Below are 21,982 nucleotides of genomic sequence, written 5' to 3' on the forward strand. Positions count from 1 at the left end.
GAGCACACAGGACAGCGGAGTAGAGCACACAGGACAGCGGAGTAGAGCACACAGGACAGCGGAGTAGAGCACACAGGACAGCGGAGTAGAGCACACAGGACAGCGGAGTAGAGCACACAGGACAGTGGAGTAGAGCACAGCACACCCAGCGACCCGCAGCAGAGCAGCAACCCGGGTGGGACAGTGCAGCACTGCCGGGCTGCGGCTGCTGGAGGAGGATAGACCTGGGACAGTCAGAGTCAGAGCAGAGCCGGGGGTGGGGCTGGGGCTGGGGCTGGAGCAGTGTAGCGCCGGGCTGCTGGAGTTAACCCGGGATCAGCAGTGAGCGGGGCTGCCGGTGGAGGAGAGTAGGAGATACCGGGCGGGGCTGCCGGTGGTGGAGCCGCGGCCGGCGCTACTGTCGGAGGAGCGGCCGAGGGCAGAGCAGAGGGGACCGGGGCTGCAGTTCGTTGGTCCGGTGACTGTCGGAGATACCGGGGCTGCTACACAAGGCAGGCGGGTGATGGCGAGCGCTGGGACGGCGGGGAGACCGCACAACGCCATGTCTTACCAAGGTACGGAGCAAGGGGGTCATTGTGGCCGGCGCGGTGAGACTCAAACCCGCAAACAAATACACAAAGTGCTGGAGGAACCCAGCGGGTCAGGCAGCATCTGTGGAGGGAATGATCCAGACGGCGTTGCGGGCCGGGACCCTTCAGTCTGGTGCGGGGGGGGCGTGGTGGGACCACAGAGGGGGGGGGGGGGGCAGTGAGAGAAAGTCTCACAGAACCACCGTCAGAGAGACGAGGAGAACTGGTTCAAAGCTGAAAGGGTTTGGCTGGGAAGGGATGAGTTAACCAGGGAGTTGCGGAGGGAACGGTCTCTGAGGAAAGGGGTGGAGATGGGAAGACGTGGCTGGTGGTGGGAGCCCGTTGGAGGTGGCGACAGTGTTGGAGGATTATGTACTGTATGCCACTAGAGGGACTCTGTCTCTGTTGCGACTGGGGGAGCAAAGGGCAGGGCTACGGGGTACCGAGGAGGCACATGTGAGGGCCACATCTTTGGTGGGAGAGGGGAACAAGAATGAGGACATCTCGGATGTCCTGGTATGGAACATCTCGTACTGGGTGCAGATGCGGTGTGGACGGAGGAATTGGGAGTAGGGGATAGTCTTTACAAAACTGGCAGGGTGGGAAGAAGTGTAGTCTAGATAGCTGTGGGCGTCAGTGGGTTTGTAATAGATGTCAGTTGATAGTCTATCTCCTGTGATGGAGATGGTGAGATATAGAAAGGGGAAGGAGGTGTCAGAGATGGTCAAAGTGAATTTGAGTGCAGATGGAAATTGGTGAAGTTAATGAAGTCCATTCTCTGCCACAGAAGGTAGTTGAGGCCAGTTCATTGGCTATATTTAAGAGGGAGTTAGATGTGGCCCTTGTGGCTAAAGGGACCAGGGGGTATGGAGAGAAGGCAGGTACAGGTTACTGAGCTGGATGGTCAGCCATGATCGTAGAAACATAGAAAATAGGTGCAGGAGTAGGCCATTCGGCCCTTTGAGCCTGCACCGCCATTCAATATGATCATGGCTGATCATCCAGCTCAGTAACCTGTACCTGCCTTCTCTCCATACCCCCTGATCCCTTTAGCCACAAGGGCCACATCTAACTCCCTCTTAAATATAGCCAATGAACTGGCCTCAACTACCTTCTGTGGCAGAGAATTCCACAGACTCGCCCCTCTCTGTGTGAAGAAATGTTTTCTCATCTCGGTCCTAAAACACTTTCCCCTTATCCTTAAGCTGTGACCCCTGGTTCTGGACTTCCCCAACATCGGGAACAATCTTCCCGCATCTAGCCTCTTCACCCCCTTAAGAATTTTATATGTTTCAATAAGATCCCCCCTCAGTCTTCTAAATTCCAGCGAGTATAAGCCTAGTCTATCTAGTCTTTCTTCATATGAAAGTCCTGCCATCCCAGGGATCAATCTGGTGAACCTTCTCTGTACTCCCTCTAAGGCTAGAATGTCTTTCCTCAGATTAGGAGACCAAAACTGTACACAATACTCCAGGTACGGTCTCACCAAGGCCCTGTACAACTGCAGCAGAACCTCCCTGCTCCTATACGCAAATCCTCTTGCTATGAATGCTAACATACCATTCGCTTTCTTCACTGCCTGCTGCACCTGCACGCTTGCTTTCAATGACTGGTGCACCATGACACCCAGGTCACGTTGCATCTCCCCTTTTCCTAATTGGCCACCATTCAGGTAATACTCTGCTTTCCTGTTCTTGCCGCCAAAGTGGATAACCTCACATTTATCCACATTATATTGCATCTGCCGTGCATTTGCCCGCTCTCCTAATCTATCCAAGTCACTCTGCAGCCTCCTAGCATCCTCCTCATATTGAATGGCAGTGCAGGCTCGAAGGGCCGAATGGCCTACTCCTGCACCTACTTTCTATGTTTCCATGAGTTCTGCATGGGTGCAGGAGGTAGCACCGATCCACCCATCAACTCGATGTTTACACTCCCCTTGCCCCCTAACCCCTCCCCCTCTGAACGTACAGCTCCGATTACCTTCCAGCAACCCCAAAATTATCATCAAACCTGTGGACGAGAGGTGCCGTGGTAGTCTGGTGTGCTGATCTCTACTGGACTGAGGCCAGGTGCCAACACTCGGGCACCTCCTCCTCCTACTTCCCCTTGGACCATGATCACACAGATGAGCGCCAGGCCTACAAAGCCCTCCATAACCTGGCCCCATCCTACCTGACCGACCTCCTCCACAGGCACACTCCCACTTGCACCCTCCGCTCTGCCGCTGCCAATCTCCTATCCCCCCACATCCAGACTAAACTCAGATCCTGGGGGGACAGGGCTTTCTCCATCGCTGCTCCCACCCTATGGAACTCACTACCCCAAACCGTTAGAGACTCCCCCACACTCACCACATTCAAAACATCGCTGAAGTCTCACCTGTTCAGTACTGCCTTCAACCACTGAAGGTCACCTCACCTTCTGTCTCCTTTCTCTGTTCATTTATTTATTTACTTATTTATCTATTTATTCATTTCCCTATGTTCTCAAAATCTCTGTAAAGCGTCTTTGAGTATATGAAAAGCGCTATATAAATAAAATGTATTATTATTATTGTATTATTATCATCTCACAGATCATCTCTGATTTCATCACTTCCGGCTCTCTTGCCCCCCCCCCCCCCCCCACATCCTCCAACCTCATTCCCCTGCCCAGCACGGCCTGGCTTTACCTTCTCCCCAAAATCCATAAACACAACTGCCCTGGCAGGAGACGCAACACCTGACCCTATACCTCCTCCCTCAACTCTGTCCAGGGACCCCGACAGGCCTTTCAGGTTAGGCAGGGGTTCACTTGCACCTCCTCCAACCTCATCTACTGTATCCATTGTTCCAGATGTGGACACTTATACATCGGCGAGACTAAACGTTGACTGGGCAATCGTTTTGCTGAACACCTTCGCTCAGCCCACCTGAACCTACCTCATCTCCCGGTTGCCAAACACTTTAATTCCCCATCCCATTCCCACACTGACCTTTTTGTCCCAGGTCATTGTCAGAGTGAGGCTAAATGCAATAGCATCTCATATTTCGCTTGGGCAGCTTACAGCCCAGTGGTATGATTCTTGATTTCTCTAACTTCAAGTAACTCCTACATTCCCTCTCTCTCTATTCCTCCTCCACCCAAGATGCACCAGCTTCTTGTTATTACCTAGCAAACAGCCTGTTTCCTTTATCATTATTTTTGCATATCTTTCATTCATTTGTTCTATATCTCTACATCACAGTCTATATCCTTTTCCCCTGACCCTTGTCTGAAGAAGGGTCTTGACCCAAAACGGCACCCATTCCTTCTCTCCTGAGATGCTGCCTGACCTGCTGAGTTACTCCAGCATTTTGTGAATAAATACTGATAGATTCTTGATTAGTACGGGTGTCAGGGGTTATGGGGAACAAGCAGGAGAATGGGGTTAGGAGGGAGAGATAGATCAGGCATGATTGAATGGAATAGCAGACTTGATGGGCTGAACGGCCTAATTCTGCTCCTATCACTTGTGAACCTATAAATGTCTTGCTATTCTGCATGAAGTTTATTTCTGAAGGAAGGGTGCATTCATTGTGCATTTGGTGAGGTGAGCCTGTGGTTTCTCTTCTGCCGCAGAGCAAAAGGAGCAGAAGCTGGAGGAGCTTCGTCAGCGGAAGAGATACGCCAACAGTGTGGCGGAGCAGGCCCGCTGCCGGCTGGACAGCAGGTGAGGCCGTTGCCAGGGGCTGCCTTTCAATAGAGCCTGTGCCCTCCCTTCCTAACTACCCGCCCCACTGATCAGCCAAGGATTGCAATTGATCTCACTGGGGGTTCCACGGGGGGGGGGGGGGGGTGGGGGGAAGGGGAGGATGGGATGGGAAAGAGGTGAGGGCTGTCTCTCTCGGGGGTCTATGAATGTCAATCTTTAATTTGAGGCCAGTGTGAGAGATCTTTGCAAGTACATGCCCATTTTGAAGCTTGTCGGAAGTTGTGCTTGGCTGTCCATCTTTATTTTAATGATCGAATAACGGGAAGACCGAGCTGCCATTTTGGAATTTTATTGCAGTTTGTAAATGCAGAGTTTTAAATAACTACTCGGTGACATTTTGTACAGCACAGGAAGAGACGCTTCATCCTTCGGCCCACCTTGCCCATGCCGACCAAGTTGGCATACTGGGCTAGTCCAATTGCCCTGCATTTGGCCCATATCCCTCTAAACCCTTCCCCTCCACATATCTGTCCAAATATATTTTAATTGTATCCGCTTCCTCTGGCAGCTCGTTCCAGATTCGGACTACCCTCTGAGTAAAAAAAAGTTGCCCCTGGGGTCTCTCTTAAACCTCTCCCCTCTTGCCTTAAGCCCATGCCCTCTAGTTTTAGAATCCTCTACTCTGGGGGAGGGGGGGGGGGGTGGAGAGGCTGTGAGCGAGTACACCTCAATAAGGTCACCAATGGGGTCCTGATGGTCAGCAGTCTCGAGGGCTGAAAGGCCTGTTTCTGTGCCGTGCGAGTCTCAAACATATTTGAACTGAAGTGTCTATCTCTTCGTGTTGGTGCCCAAGCCTACAGTTATTGTCCATTATATTGATTCTGAACGGTACTTCCATAAGGACTGAGGCACTGCTCAATCTTTCCTATTCCTCAGTCACAATGTTTATTTATTACGTCAGACAATGTACATGTCTCCCCTTTTGCGGACATTTTGGATTTTGTCTCTGGAGCTGATGCGCTACAATGCTGAGAACTATATTCTGCAGTCTGTATCTTCCCCTTTGCTCTACCTATTATACTTGAGTTTGTCTTGATTGTATTTATGTCTGGTATTATCTGATCTAATTGGATAGCAGGCAAAACAAAGCTTTTCACTGTACCTCGGTGCACGTGACAATAATAAACCTAAACCTGTCTGACCTGGACCTCTTGCTGCTGTATATTGGTTGCATTTGAGTGAATCCACACGTTGATTTGGTCCAGTGTTAGACAGTACCTGTGCAGGTTTGTCAATGCTGTGACCCCCCCCCTCATTTGTTTTATGATACGTCATCATTGTGATGTCATTGCTATCAAAACGTTTAAAAGTTGAATTTTGCCTCACTGACGTCAAATGCTTTTTGAAGGCAATGTTGCAAAAAAACATAGATGGGAAATTTAATAAGCAGTGGCCACACATGCTTTTCTGATCACAAATCACTTTATTTGAAGGATCTGCTTGAAGGACAAGACAAACTTTGATAAAGATCGGGCAGCGAAATGGCGGCAGGAATTACCGGTGGGTACCTTGAAACAGATCCCAGATCCTTGACCAAGCCTACATCATAACTTGGACATTCCATGGTTCATTTCTAGCTCTGCAGTAACGTATTCCTCTGATGATGAACTTGCATTTGTGTCGTGCCGAGGAGAAATTGTGCTAATTAATCGGGCACGTGAGATTTCCGCGTTTTTTAAATCCATTTTCTGCACTTTTTGCATGGTTTCCCGGGTTTTTCACTTTGCCAAATAAACGGAAAAATCAGATTTTTTAAAAAGAGGGGGAAAAACGGTATAGACTTGTAATGAACACTAGGTTCCGCTAGAGGTCGCTAGGGGTTCCGTGAGAAATCCCCCCCCGCGCACCCTGGAAGTCTCCCCGGAAATGTGGCACCGAGGCTGGGCAAGGCAGCCAATTTCGATCTCATCGGGACTTCCACGGCCAATATATGTCAATTTGGCCACTAGGGGTTCCACGAGAAATCCCCCCCGGCACCCTGGAAGTCTTCCCGAAAATGTGGCACCCAGGCTGGGCAAGGCAGCCAATCTCGACCTCATCGGGACTTCCACGGCCGATCGGTGGGTTGAATTTGCAACCTGCGGCCGGGGCTCTGGAAGTCCAGCCCAGCTGGAGCCAGCACATCTATCCCCATAGCCGACTTCCTTGGCCTGCTGGATAAACCAGCAAAGCTCTGGAACCAAGAGTGCCAGAAAATCAGTGGTGGAACTGTAATGAGTAAATATTAAATTGATAGCAATATATATGCAAGATTATCTAACTAAATTAATTAAGACAGGGTTAAAATATAAAACACAGCAGAAACTATGGGCTGATTATCAATTAATGTGTGAATTTACTTCAAAATGTTATTAGTGTACAGTGACATATTCACATTATTTTGTAATGTCTGTTTTTACTTTGAAATGCACTAAGAGTCTTGAAACTGGTAATTTTGTGTGCAAATTTTTGACCCCCGTTGTACGTGCAAGCGCTCTGATCTTTTCCTTTTTTACCTCACTCACATGCCTGATTAATAGGGCTATAAACCTCTTTGAAATATCCAGATGGAGTCTCCTAGTAGACCTGCGATCCCACCACCAGTCACATGGTTCCCTCCCCACCCCTGTCCACGTTCTACAGCCACCACTCTCTCTTTACCTCCTTGGTTGCCAATGTTCCTACAGTTCCTTGTGTCCTGTAAGCTCCTTCCAGCACATCCTTATTGCTTCAGAATGTTCATGTAAATTTGTTTTTGGTGGCGCAGCGGTAGAGTTGCTGCCTTACAGCAACTGCAGCGCCGGAGACTCGGGTTCGATCCTGACTACGGGTGCCGTCTGTACGGAGTTTGTACGTTCTCCCCGTGACCTGCGTGGGTTTTCTCCGAGATCTTCGGTTTCCTCCCACACTCCAAAGACGTACAGGTATGTAGGTTAATTGACTGGGTAAATGTAAAAATTGTCCCTAGTGTGTAGGATAGTGTTAATGTGCGGGGATCGCTGGGCGGCGCGGCCTCGGTGGGCCGAAGGGCCTGTTTCCACGCTGTATCTCTAAATCCAATTAAAGATTGCTGTACATGTTTTCAACTTCAATGGGATTGTCGTGACATTAGTGATACAACTTGTTTGGTTTAGAGATAGTGCAGAAACAGGCCCTTCGGCCCAGCAGGCCTGTGCCGACGAGGGATCCCCGCACACTAACGCTATACTACACGCGCACTAGGGATAATTTACAATTTTTACCAAGCCAATTGGCCTATGGTCACAGAGAGAACGTACAAACTCTGTGATATGATGATGTGAAAATAGGTGGAAGGGCAGGTAGTGTAGGGAAAGCAGACCACTCTGCCCACTCTCCCAACCTGTCCAAGTCCTTCTGCAGCAAAGTGGCAGATGTAATATAGTGTAGCAAATTGTGGAGTCATGCATTTTGGTAGTAGGAATAAAGGTGTAGACTATTTTCTAAATGGGGTGAGAATCCAGACATCGGAGGTGCAAAGGGACTTGGGAGTGCTGGTGCAGGATTAATCTGCAAGTCGAAAGTCAATGCTAGCATTTATTTCAAGAGGGCTTGTATACAAAAACAGGGATGAGTAGGTTAACCTATGATGAGCGTTTGTCAGCACTGGGCCTGAGCTCGCTGGAATTTAGTAGACTGAGGGTGGATCTCATTGAAACATACAGAATAGTGAAAGGCTTGGATAGAGTGGATGTGGAGAGGATGTTTCCACTAGTGGGAGAGTCGAGGACTGGAAGTCACAGCCTCAGAATTAAAGGATGTTCTTTTAGGAAGGAGATGAGGAGAAATTTCTTTAGTCAGAGGGTGGTGAATCTGGAATTCTTTGCCACAGAAGGCTGTGAAGGCCGTCTGATATTTTTACGGTAGCGATAGTTAGATTTTTGATTAGTACAGGTGTCAGAGGTTATGGGAGAAGGCTGGAGAATGGAGATAGGAGGGAGAGATCGATCAGCCATGATTGAATGGCGGAGTAGACTTGATGGGGCGAATGGCCTAATTCTACTCCTATCACTTATGACTTTATGACTCCTAGAGGCATGTTTTAGGCCCCATCACGCTATGTCACGTCTATGTTCCTATTATACCTTTCCCCCCTCACCATAAATCTATGGCCTCTAGTTCTTGATTCTCCTACCCTGGGTAAAATACTCTGTACATTCACCCTGTCTATTCCCCATCATGATTTAATACACCTCTATAAGATAGCCCTTCATCCTCCTGCGCTCCAAGGAATAGAGTCCTAGCCTGCCCAACCTCTCCTTATAGCTCAGCCACTCCATTCCTGGCAACAGGATTAGAGTGGATGGCTTTGTATTTTTGGATGTTATAATCTGAGTTTTCATAAGATCATAAGTGATCGGAGCAGAATTAGGCCATTCGGCCCATCAGATCTACTCCGACATTCAATCATGGCTAATCTATCTCTCCCTCCCCCTCCAATCCCCACTCTCCTGCCTTCTCCCCATAACCGCTGACACCTGTACTAATCCAGAGTGTACCTATCAACGCCTTAAATGTATGCACTGACTTGTCCCTGTGGCGCTGTGTTCTGTGGGGATTGTGCTGTGAATCTCTGCTTCTGTGTGGGGAGGTGAAAGTGCCGCACGATCTACATTTAACGTTGAGAGTATGTTCTCCTTTAGGCACGTGAAGGGAAGCCACCGCAGCCACAGCCAAAGGTGCCCGTTCCGCACAGTTCAGTCCCCCAGCCCCCGAGTGGCGGTGAATCGACGGTGTCCGGGCGGCCAGAGGAGGCCTCCAGGCTGAGGGGTGAGGGGGCAACAGCTGAACCCCGCGAGCCCGCCAACCAGATCGCTCGGTCCAAGACAGTGCCATCGTCAACAGCCCCAGACAACCAACCGAACGCCGGGCAGAGGGCAGAGGGGAACGTCCAGCAGGCCGAGGAATCGGAGAGGAAGCCTCCCAACCAGAAGCCCGATTCAGTGGCGGAGCAGACGGGAAAGATGCAGGACAGACAGCGGAAGGCCACGCTGAGCCGCTCCTTCCTCGCCCTCAGGAGTGAGCAGGCTCAATCCTTGGCCTCCAGGAGCGGCAGGCCCAGGCTGCCTCTTCCCGCCTTCAAGACCCCCGCGCCGGGATCGTTCCGTGGCCGGATCGTGGAGTCCAAGGTCCAGTCCTTCTGGTCGACCTCCCAGCAGAGCGCGAGGCCGGGGGTGGCCGCCACCACCCGCTCTGACACGGAGGTGCGGGCCAAAGTGCCGCGGGCCAAGCCCATGTCAAAGGGAGTGGTGAGCCGGCCGGCCCCAGGGCGCCGCGCCAACGCTGCACTCCACGGCAATCCCCGGGGATCACCCACCGTCCCTGGCCGCCAGAAACCTGCCACCACCAGCGTCCTGAATATAAAGATAGACTTTAGCCAGGCAGGCAATGGGGACGCTGCAATCGTGGCGACTCAGACCATCTCCAAGAAGAGCATCGCACCGCCCCTTAAGACCCCCAGGGACACCAGCAGACCCCCAGCGTGGAACGTCACCAAGCACCAGGGCAGCCTCAACACCATCAAACGCACCGCACCCACCACAGAGAAAAGGTAAGCCTTTGTCCTCTCTCCTCATTCATTCCCTCTGACTGTGCAGAATGCAGGAATTGTGATCCAGACCCTTTGAATTGCTCCCTCCTTTCCATCGAAGGTATCACAAAATGCTGGAGTAACTCAGCAGGTCAGGCAGCATCTCTGGAGGTAAGGAATGGGTGAGGTTTTGGGTCGAGACCCTTCTTCAGACTGATGTCGGAGGGGGACGACAACAAATTGTCCCACCCCCTCCCCTGCCATCAGTCTGAAGAAGGGTCTCGACCCGAAACATCACCCATTCCTTCTCCCCTGAGATGCTGCCTGACCTGCTGAGTTACTCCAGCATTTTGTGATACCCTCCTTTCCATCGATCTGTGTTCAGGAACTGTGCATTGCTGGCAAAGTCGACACTTATTGTCCATCCCTGCTGCTTCTGAACGGTACTTTCATAACGGCTGGGGCTCTGTCCGATTCCCACTGGAAGCCAATCTTTCCTATTCCACATTTATTTATTACTTCAGAGAATGTTCATTTCTCCCCACTTTGTCTGTGGAACTGATGGGCTACAATGCTGAGAACTATATTCTGCACTCTGTATCTTCCCCTTTACTCTACCTATCGTACCTGAGTTTGACTTTTAGAATTTAGAGACACAGTGTGGAAACGGGCCCTTCGGCCCACCTAGTCCGTGCCAACCAGCAATAACCCCACACGCTAACACTATCCCGCATGCTAGTGACAATTTTACCAAATCCAATTGATCAACAAACCTGAACGTCTTTGGAGTGTGGGAGGAAACCGGAGCACCCGGAGGAAACGCATGCTGTCATGGGGAGAACGTACAAACTCCTCATAGACAGCACCTGTAGTCGGGATCGAACCTGGGTCTCGTGCGCTGTAAGACAGCAGCTCTACTACTGTGCCAATTTGATTGTACCTATGTACAGTATTATCTGATGGGATAGCATGCAAAACAAAGCTTGTCACTGTACCTTGGTACACTCGACAATAAGAAACCTAAACCTAGTTGTCCTTGCGGAAGCGGTGGTGAGGTGGCATCTGATATAGTTGCTCCACTCTGTAGATGGAGTTGCAGGGTGTAGATGTGCGCCTGGCAGTGGATTTCCCAGTCGGAATGGTGTGTGGCTTGGTGGGGAATGCATGGGTGGTGGTGCTCCCACACTGGAGGATTTTGCAAAGAAGGTGGAACAGTAAAGAGTGAAGAAGGTTGTCCAAGTTCCACCAGGATGTGCGGCAAGTGGGTGAGGGGTTGCAGACAGGGCCCAGGGAGTGTTGCTGGATGCAGGGGGAGAGGGGATACAAGTACACGGTTAGTCAGGGTGTGAGGGAGGTGTTTCACGTGCTTGTGTAGGGAGGAACTGCAGATGCTGGTTTACACTGAAGATGGACACACAATGTCGCAGACCACCTCTGATTCTATCACTTCCGGCTATCAGCCCTCCACAGCCTTCAACCTTACTGTTCTTCAGCCCCGCATGGCCCGGTTTTACCTTCTCCCCAAAATCCATAAAGGCAACTGCCCTGGCAGACTCATTGTTTCTGCCTGCTCCTGTCCCACTGAAGTAATTTTTACATAGAATCTGAAGAAGGGTCTCAACCGGAAAACGTCACCCATTCCTTCTCCCCCGAGATGCTGCCTGTCCCGCTGAGTTACTCCAGCATTTTGTGTCTATCTCCTGGACAATGTGCTTGCCGCCTTCATCCGAGGCATTGTGTACAGAAGTTGATGTTGGTATGTTATTGCCACGTGTACTGTGATACATTGAAAAGTGCTTGTTATCCTATCATATCAAATCACACCATATACGAGTACAGTCAACCCATACACAAGTACAACAGGTAGTGCAAAGAGAAAAACGCCAGAAAGTAGAATATAGTGTAGGAGCATTAGAGCCTGAGGGAAAAGTGCAAGGTCTGCGATGTGGTAGGTTGGAAGAATCTAGTTTCTGGAAGGACCATGCAGTCGTCTGAGAACAGTTGGGACGTCAGGTTAAAGTCGTCCAACGCTGGCTAGACTGAGCTGTGACCTTGGGCTACTGAGGCTGAAGGTGGTTGATGTAAAAGTCTTTCTTCAGGAGAAGTCGACACTACCTTGGATACCCCCTCACTAGAATCTCCAAACACAAGCCACATCGGGGTTCTTGTATTTAAACACAAACAACAATAGACAATGAACTCCAGCTTCAATGACTATGATTAATTAGTTGGCTTTGAGACGTGTGGACGGTGACTTTTTAGGATTGTGCCTTTATTCAGTCACCTCTGAATAGTCGTACGTCGTTGATGGGGCAAAGTAATTCATGTGGAAGTTCTAGAAGCTTCTCGGGACAGAACTCTACATTTTTAAGAACTTTAAAACTTGGAGGATACATGTTGGCGCCAGAAACGTGGCGACTCTTATATACGGCCTCTGTAATCTGCCATTCTCACACTCTTGGACTTGAGTATAGTTGTGCCTGTGTACAGTAAGATTTATGGTGCATGGTAGTGTTCATAGGTGATGTGAGCAAAATTAGGCCATTGGGCCCATCAAGTCTACTCTGCCATTCAATCATGGCTGATCTATCTTTGCCTCTCAACTCCATTCTCCTGCCTTCTCCCCGAAACCTCTGACATTCGTACAAATCAAGAATCTATCTCTGAGTTAAAAATATCCATTGACGGCCTTTTGTGGCAAAGAATTCCACAGATTCACCACCCTCTGACTAAGTTTTAGTGGGTGTTTAAAACTAGAGGGTTTAGGGTGAGGGAGGATTTTTTTTTGAAAAGGATCGGAGGGGTAAATTCTGGTTGGTATCTGTAACAAGATGGTAGCCGGGGCGACAGGCGGAAACATTTACAGGGCATCTGGACAGGTACGGGTATGAGCTGGGTCAAGGGATATTGGATTAGCGCAGGCAAGCAGGGTTAGTATCAGTGGGCATGATGGTCGCACAGACATGGTGGTCTGAAGGACCTGTCCCTCTGCCTACAAATGCTGCATGACTCTGGGTTGGGGTTTAATGCCTGGGGTTTTCTGAAGTCTGCACGTTTAATTTATTTACCAACCTTGTGAAGGAGAACGGAGCCAGTGTCCAAGGGGAGGCCAGTGAAACGCTCGGACCTGACCCCCTTGCCGAAGAAGAAGCCCGTGGCTGAGCCGGTGAAGTCCCTCTGGACCACAATCATGGAAGAGGAAAACCAGAGTGAGCTGGTCAACAAGATCAACCAAACTCTCTCCCAGTGTCTGAACCGCATTCAGGAGGTGAGTGCAACTGAGCCAAGTCTTTTATTTTGAGCAGTAGAATATAAAAACAGGGGTGTAATGCTGAGGCTCTCTAAGGTGCTGGTCAGGCTGCATTTGGTGCATTGTGAACAGTTTTGGGCTCCATATCAGAGGAAGGATGTGCTGGCATTGGGGAGGGTCTGGAGGAGGTTTACGAGAATGATCCCAATACAGGAATGATTGGGTTCACATATGATACACTGGAATTTAGAAGGATGAGAGGGAATCTTATCGAAACGTATAAGATTATTAAGGGGTTTGACATGTTAGAGGCAGGAAACATGTTCCCAGTGTTGGGGGAGTCCAGAACAAGGGGCCACAGTTTAAGAATAAGGGGTAGGCCATTTAGAACTGAGATGAGGAAAAACGTTTTCACAGCATTGTGAATCTGTGGATTTCTCTGCCTCAGAAGGCAGTGGAGGCCAATTCTCTGAATGCATTCAAGAGAGAGCTACATAGAGCTCTTAAGGATAGCGGAGTCAGGGGGTATGGGGAGAAGGCAGGAACGGGGTACTGATTGAGAATGATCAGCCATGATCACATTGAATGGCGATGCTGGCTCGAAGGGCCGAATGGCCTCCTCCTGCACCTATTGTCTATGATGATCGCTTGACGGCACTGGGCCTGTACTCGCTGGAGTTTAGAATGATGACGTGGGACCTCGTTGAAACTTACTGAATAGTGAAAGGCCTGGATGGAGTGGACGTGGAGAGGATGTTTCCATGAGTGGGAGAGTCTAGGACCAAAGACCAGAGCCTCAGAATAAAAGGACTACCTTTAGAAAGGAGATGAGGAGGAATTTCTTTAATCAGAGGGTGGAGAATCAGTGAAATTCATTGCAGCAGAGGGCTGTGAAGGCGCAGTCATTAGGTATTTTAAAGGCGGAGATTTGGATTCTTGATTAGTACGGGTGTCGGGGCAATGGGTTGTAGCGAGAAAGCAGGAGAATGAGCTTGAGAGGGAAAGATAGATAAACCAAGTAGACATGATGGCCCGAATGGCCTAATTCCACTAATAGAACTTATTAAAACTGAAGTCCGTAGAGCAACCAAAGACACAGTCCACAGAAGATCATAGTTGCTGAGGTTAGTGTTGTGCAGTGTTCAAGAGCCTGATGGTTGCTGGGAAGAGGCTGTCCTTGAACCTGGAAGCCACGAGGTTTTCGGGCTCCTGTGCCTTCTTCCCCGATGGTAGCAGCAAGATGAGAGCGTGGCCAGGGTGGTGTGGGTCTGCCTGACTCGCTGAGTTACTCCAACACTTTTTTGTTGTTGTCGTTTTATAAGCCAGTGTCTTCGGTTCATTGTCCATAAAGATCAGTCTGATTCCAAAGCTAGAGAGCACAGACATGATATGTCAGTGTCGAGAGAATGATGCACAGAATGGATGTTACCTGGGCTTGAGTTACAAGGAGAAGTTGGATAGGCCGTGGTGGCTGAGGGGTGACCCCACTGAGGTGAACATGTACAAGATCATGAGGGGCATGGATGAAGTAAACGTCACAGTCTTCGTCCCAGGGTGGAGGATTCTGAAACTGGAGGGCACAGGCTTGGGGCCTGTGTGCAGGGCCCTGCCTCCATGATCTGGGCATCCCCGCGCCAGTGTTTCTGATCTTGGTTGTGTCTCCTCAGGGCTGTCCGAGTGCAGACGTTCTGCAGACACTGGAGACGTTCGTTGAGCGTGTCCCAAAGGCCAAGAAGTTTGCACGGTATTGGATTTGCCTGGCGTACCTGGAGCAGCGCAAAGGCCTGGTCCACGATGTGATGGCTGTTTACGAGCGAGCTGTTCGATCCGGAGCACAGGTACGGACACCGCTGGCTGCCCCCTGTCGTCGTCCCCCCCCCCCCCCCCCCGAGGGCCAGGGTGGCGAGGGGAATGTGTCTTGGGCTGGTGGCCGTGTGGGAATTGGCGTTGTGAACGGCTGCACGTTTTACCCATGTTGTCTTTCAGCCGGCGGAGGAGCTGCGTAACACACTCGCTGACGTTCTGAGGAACACCAAGACTCCCAAGAAACCGTGTAGGGGTGAGTGGACACGCAGGCAGGTGCGGTGAACCGGCCAGGCATCTCATACCCCGCCCAGGCCCACCCAATTTCCCGGTCACTGACCATCCTCGCGTCCCTTCCCATTCCCACGCTGACCTTCCTGTCCTGGGCCTCTTCAATGCCAGAGTGAAGCCACACGCAAACTGGAGGAATAGCGCCTCATCTTCCACATGGGTAGCTTACAACCAACGGTATGATCATTGGATTCTCCAGTTTTAGGTCACCTCGGACCTCCCTCTCCCCGCCCCACCTCTCTTCCCCCACCTAAACCCTTTGTCTATTTGTCTCTTCCCCCTCCTGCTACATTCTTTCCTCTGGCTTCACAATTCGCAACTCTTCAATCAGTCTGTCTCACACCTTCCGTTCTCATCTCTGGCCTTTGTCCAGCCATCCCCCTCACCTGTATCAACTTATCACCTGCCACACATTGTCCTGCCCCTCCTCTCTCCCAGGTTTCTCCCCCATCCTCCACAGTCGGTCTGTAGAAGGGGCCTGACCCGAAACGTCACCTATCCATGTTATCCAGAGATGCCGACTGACCCGCTGAGTTACTCCAGCACTTTGCCCTTCTGTGCAAAGCAGCATCTGCAGTTCCTTGTCTCTCCATCACCCACCGGGATATTCGCATTATTCTCTGAATGAATAATCTAACCCGTGGTGCATGCTCTGCCTTGATGTTTCTGGTTTGGATCCTCCCACACAAGCAATCAGATTGTCTGCAATATTAATGTTGGAGACACAAGAGACTGCAGATGCTGGAACCCTGAGCAAAGCACGCAGTGCTGGAGGAACGCGATGGGTCAGGCAGCATCTGTGGAGGGAGTGGACAGAGTGGTTCGGGACCATCCTTCAGACTGATGGAGTAGAAAGGGGAAAGCTGGAAAAGAGAGGTGGGGATGGGACAAAGCCTCGGGTGGGACTAGTGTAGATGGTCGGCATGGGCGAGTTGGGCTGAAGGGCCTGTCTCTGTGCTGTAGGACCCCGTGGCCCTATTGACCAGATGGCAGTGGTCTGGAGTTTGATTAATGCTGCATCTCTTGTGTCCAAGGTGAAGGTGAGGAAGATGGAGCAGATGCTGACGCGACTCTCCCATTAGACTCCACGAGTGAGCGGGCAGCTGTGGAGGGGGACATGGGCCGGGCAGGTGACGAAGGGGAGAGCGTGCGGGCTGCAGGCGGAATGGGGAGCGCGTCGCCGCAGCGGCAGGGATTGCCGTGTCCCGGTGCTGCCGGCGAGCCGAGTCTCTGCGGAGACGATGGAGGGGCCTCTGAGGGTGCTGAGCCCACGGCCGCCGTCAAAGAGGAGCGGTGTACGCGGCAATGGATGGAGTCTGCAGCCAGGCACGGGCATGGGCAGAGTGAGCAAGGCTGCTGGTCCCACGCTGAAGGTGACAGCAAAGAGAACTGCAAGTTCAGAACCATCAAAATTGAAGACTTGAAGACCCCGATAAAGCAGATAATGACACCAAGTAAAGGAAAGAACCGAGGATCATCTGTTAAATACAACGTGAAAGCAACGCCTAAACTGAAAAGGTAAACAACACTTTCATTTAATCGACTTACAGGTGCCAGTATGTATAGAAACAATCACTGTTGGGGTCTATGGCAGGTCATTGTCCTACAAGAGGAACTCAGCGGGTCAGACAGCATATCTGCATAGAAAGGATGGGTTATGGGTTTCTCCAGAGATGCTGCCTGACCTGCTGAGTTACTCTTGTAGGACGATGGACTGCCGTAGACACCAACCGTGAGGGTTTGTATGTGAGGGAGTGCATTGTGTGTCTATCTTCGGTGTAAACCAGCACCTGTGGTTTCTTTCTACTTGGGTACATAGACAAAAGGTGCATTAGTAGGCCATTCGGCCCTTCGAGCCAGCACCACCGTTCAATGTGATCATGGCTGATCATCCACAATCAGTACCCCGTTCCTGCCTTCTCCCCATGTCCCTTGGTTCCGCTGGTCCTAAGAGCTCTATCTAACTCTCTTTTGAATGCATCCAGTGAATTGGCCTCCACTGCCTTCTGTGGCAGAGAATTCCACAAATTCACAACTCCGTGAAAACGTTTTTCCTCATCTCAGTTCTAGATGGCCTACACCTTAATCTTAAACTCTGGCCCCTGGTTCTCGACTCCCCCAACATTGGGAACATGTTGGGCGCGTGTCCAATCCCTTAATAATTTTACATGTTTAATTTTATACTTGTCCTCCTCCAATCTGTGTAAGGGGCTGACCAGCTAATTAAAATAGAATTTACTTTTTAAACTAGAGTAATTTGTAATAGTAACACTTCTAAATTTAATAATAAAATTAATACATTTCATTTAATAACTAATTTAGTTTAGGTTTATTGTCGGGTGTACTGAAGTACAGTGAAAAGCTTCTTGTATTCTATCCAGTCAGCAGAAAGACAATACATGATTACAATTCCTCTGTCCACAATGTACAGATACAGGATTAAGGAAATAACATTGAGTGCAAGATAAAGTCCAATTAAAATAGTCTGATGGGTCATTGTTCTCTCGTGGTGATTTGATAGTTCCGTTGCCTGATAACAGCTGGGAAGAAACTGTCACTGAATCTGGAGGTGTGCGTTTTCACACTTCTATACCACTTGCCTGATGGGAGAGGGGAGAAGAGGGAGTGGCCAAGGTGCGACTTGTCCTTGATTATGCTGGCAGCTTTGCCGAGGCAGAGTGAAGTGCAGATGGAGTCAATGGAAGGGAGGTTGGTTTGCTTGATGGTCTGTCCTGTGTCCACAATTCTCTGCAATTATTGTGGTCTTGGATGGAGCTGTTCCCAAACCAGGCCATGATGCATTGTGATTGCAATTTCTAATAATCTGATGCAATGTTATCAGGCAACTGAACAGTCCTCTCACCAGTCCTGACCTCCCATCCACTTTGCTGGAGACCTGTGAACTATCTCTAATTGGACTTTATATTGCACTAAATGTTATTCCCTTTATCCCGCATCTGTGTACTATGGACAGCTTGATTGTGATTGTGTACGGTCTTTCCGCTGACTGGATAGCACACAAACAAAAGCCTTGCACTGTGTCTTGGTTGGCATGACAATGATGACATAAACTTTTTGAGTGTTTTAAGGTCACTGATTCTGCATTCGATAATTTAGCATAGTGGCGCAGCGATAGAGTTGATGCCTTACAGCGCCAGAGACTCGGGTTCGATCCTGACTACAGGATCCTGTCTACGGAGTTTGTACGTTCTCCCTCAGACCGCGTGGGTTTTCTCTGGGTGCGCCGGTTTCTGCCCACACTCCAAAGACGTACAGGTTAATTGGCTTGGGTTAATTATCCCTGGTGTGTCGGATTGTGCTGGTTTACAGGATGACCACTGGTCAGCGTGGACTTGTTGGGCTGTAGGGCCTGTTTCCTCACTGAATCTCTAAAGTAAATGTAACAACCAACTGAATGTTTTCCCCCGCAGCACCAAGAACCCAGTTCATCAGGATAACTGCAGCTCCGATATCAAGGACCTGAGGTACCTGACTCCCGTGCGGCGCTCCCGACGCATCGAGCAGGGATCTGAGCAACTACCCTCGATGTTGCAGGACCACGATCCTTGCATCTCCTCCTTGAATGACCTGAGAAACCTGGCGGGCGGGACCACTGCCTACATGTTCAAGATGAACAACGCCCTCCAGGAATTCACCAACATCTCTATGGACTGACGATAGATTTCTAACTGTTAATAAAAGCTCCTTGTGTTCCTTGGCAACTTGTAGTTACAGTGCAGTTCAGCTTCACGTGATAGGGTTCCCTTTCACTTGACGTCGCTAAAGCAAGGATTGTTTGTCCTGCTATTTCCAGTGGAAAGTGGAATTTGGATTAAGTGGGCGGGAGGCCTTGAGTTTATAGGATTTCCTGCTGCCGTGCTTTAAAATGCTGATATCTTGATGTGTGTTTGGTGTTTAACAAAATTAAAATCACTCTTTTTAAATGGATGGCTGTATTTGTCGAAGTGACCATCACAAAAATAATCTTTTTTTTAAAAAATGTTTTAAGTAACACTTTGGCACATTATCTGTGATCTCTAAACAGAAAGCTGTTGCATATGAAGCAAGTTGTACTCGAGCTGTAGAACAAGCTATTGAGAGGGAAGGTGGCAGAATTTTGGTATTAAGACTTCCTAGAGTATGTGGGTATATAATAAAACTTTATATATTTAATAATCTTTACAGTTTAAAAGACAACAGTTGCCGGCATGCACATAAATCCTTGTGTCTGGTGGATCAATGTCCTACAGCCATTTTAGGGTCTCGGCCACATAATTTAAGTAAAATTTATTTTAAGTTGAGTAATTTGTAATTATTAATATTTCTAAAAATGTATTTCAGTCGAGGATGCGCGTACCATTGTGAAAAAAGCACAGGCTTTGTACTTGATTGACTAAGCTTAATCAACACTAACTTTAAATATAAAAACTTTTCTACCCAGACAAAGGTAAGATTACAACACAGCAAGCAAAAGAGAACCACTGCCAACTTTTAGTTTCAAAATAACAGATCAATTTTGCTCTCCTTGCAAAACAATAAATTTCTATTGTTAGAATATCAATTTGTAGCATCTCCAGTTTTACCTTGAGTTGTGATGGTTAGGATTCCTTATTGAGTGCCAGCATCCTCGTTTCCTTCATATTTTGCATTAAGTTTTCCCATTTTCACTAGGGACAAGTTTGAAACTGGATTCCAAAACAACACCTTTGAACTACCAGGCCACAGACATCAGTTATGTTTGGAGTCATTCAATTTCAAATGCATTCCTGGTGAAAAAGGGGAAACTTCATTGATGAGGGAGTACTGACAAGCTGCCAATGCAACACGAGGCAGCAGTACTACTTTGGTGTTTAAATCTCTCTTTTTTTTGCTTGCAGTAAAATGTAATCTTGTATTTGCCTTCAGTAACATTTTGTGCATATTGTCCTTTCTTCATTCTGTACTTGTGATAATAATTCAAGGATCATTTATTGTAAAGTTGATGTTCCTTTTGACCTGTGTTTTCTCAATGCTGTGTTACCTGTCTTCATTAAATGGTCACTTTGTCACCCTGCTTCAAGGTGTATTTTCTTTGCGTAGTATGGTTGAGAATAGTGGGAGAAATGCGTGGGGAGGAGGGGGTGGTCACGGGAATGAGAGGGGGGCGTATTACTTACCCAGTGTTCATAGCACTGGGTTATAAGCTACCCAAGTGGATTTTGAGAGGCTGGTCCTCCAGCTTTAAAAAAAGGTTATTTTAAATCTTGAGAAAAATACTGTCTGCACACATCCAGTGCAGGACACAAAGTGCTGGAGGAGTCGATTGGCAGCAACACTTTGTAGAAACAAAACTGTAGATGATGGTAATTGCATAACTTGTTGAAGTAACGCAGCGGGCCAGGCAGCATCTCTGGAGAACATGGATGGGCAACGTTTCAGGTCGGACCCTTTGGACTGAAGCAAACTGAATGAAGCTTTGTGCATTAACAATCGATGTGAGCTCTCCGATACCATAATATTTTCTACATCTTAATATCTTCTCATTCCTATTGCCAAGTTTGGAAGGAACTGCAGATGCTGGTTTACATTGAAGATAGACACAAAATTTTGCAGTAACAGCTGGACAGGCAGTATCTGCGCAGAAGGAATAGGTGATATTTCGGGTCGAGACCAATTTTTCAGACAGGATTGAGGGAGACGAGATATGAAAGGGTGAGGTGTGAAAATGACAGATCAAAGCAGACAATGCTCATGGAAATGTTAACTGTGGGAAAGGTAAGAATGTGGCATACAGTCAGTAAAATGTATCAAGAAGACTGAAAGTAATCGGAAAATTGGGTGGGGACGAACGGAATATTTATAGCGCTGGGTTGTGAGCTGCCCAAGCGAAATATGGAGTGCTGTTCCTCCACTTTGCACCTGGCCTTACTCTGACAGTGGAGGAGGCCCAGGATAGAAAGGTCAGTGTGGGAATGGGAGGAAGTGTTTAGCAACCGAGTGATCCAGTAGGCCTATGTGGACTGAGGGAAGGTGTTCAGTGAAATGGGTTACTATGGATCTCACGGACTCCCAACATTTGTCAGTCGTATTTATCGTCACTTACATGGACACGGTGAGATACATGTTCTGCACAGTGGACTCAAGGAACTGCAGATGCTGGTTTACACCAGACAGTGTTGGAGTTACTCAGTGGGTCAGGCAGCATCTCTGGAGAACATGGATAGGTGATGTTTCCGGTCAGGACCCGTCTTCAGACCGACTGGCTGAGCTGAGTTACTCCAGCACTGTGGGTTAACGTTAGCGCTGTCTGCCAGTAGATCACCTGTACACTGACTGCCAGCGATCAGTCGGCAGCACTTGTCCAGCATGTCCACCCCCCCCCCCCCCCGACCCAACAAGAATCTCCACTCCATCCAACCAGCATCTTCACCCAATCTCCACTCCACCCAACCCCCACCTAATCTCCACCCCCACCCAACCAGTATCCCCACCCAATCTCCACCCCCACGCAATCAGTATCCCCACCCAATCCCCACCCCCACCCAATCTCCACCCCCACCTAATCTCCACCCACACCCAACCAGTATCCCCACCTAATCCCCACCCCCACCTAATCTCCACCCCACCCAATCCCCACCCCCACCCAATCTCCACCCCCACCCAACCAGTATCCCCACCCAATCTCCACCCCCGCCTAATCTCCACCCCCACCCAATATCCACCCCCACCCAATATCCACCTAATCTCCACCCCCACCCAACCAGTATCCCCACCCCCACCCAATCTCCACCCCCGCCTAATCTCCACCCCCACCCAACCATTCCACC

The 21,982-nt window shown here is 49.3% G+C and overlaps 1 protein-coding gene across 1 annotated transcript; it reads left to right on the forward strand.

Annotated features, from left to right (window-relative positions):
* Positions 1-24: 24 nt before the first annotated feature.
* On the forward strand, positions 25-20,112 carry LOC144595605 (cytoskeleton-associated protein 2-like). Its single transcript, XM_078403180.1, has 9 exons — positions 25-554; positions 4,173-4,263; positions 5,739-5,805; positions 8,946-9,853; positions 12,914-13,100; positions 14,750-14,920; positions 15,069-15,141; positions 16,211-16,694; positions 18,608-20,112. Exons 1-9 carry the CDS (start codon positions 503-505, stop codon positions 18,849-18,851), a joined length of 2,277 nt encoding a protein of 758 aa, XP_078259306.1. The 5' UTR covers positions 25-502; the 3' UTR covers positions 18,852-20,112.
* Positions 20,113-21,982: the final 1,870 nt, after the last annotated feature.

The sequence above is a fragment of the Rhinoraja longicauda genome, chromosome 7 (genome assembly GCF_053455715.1).
Source record: "Rhinoraja longicauda isolate Sanriku21f chromosome 7, sRhiLon1.1, whole genome shotgun sequence".
Taxonomy (NCBI): Eukaryota; Metazoa; Chordata; class Chondrichthyes; order Rajiformes; family Arhynchobatidae; genus Rhinoraja; species Rhinoraja longicauda.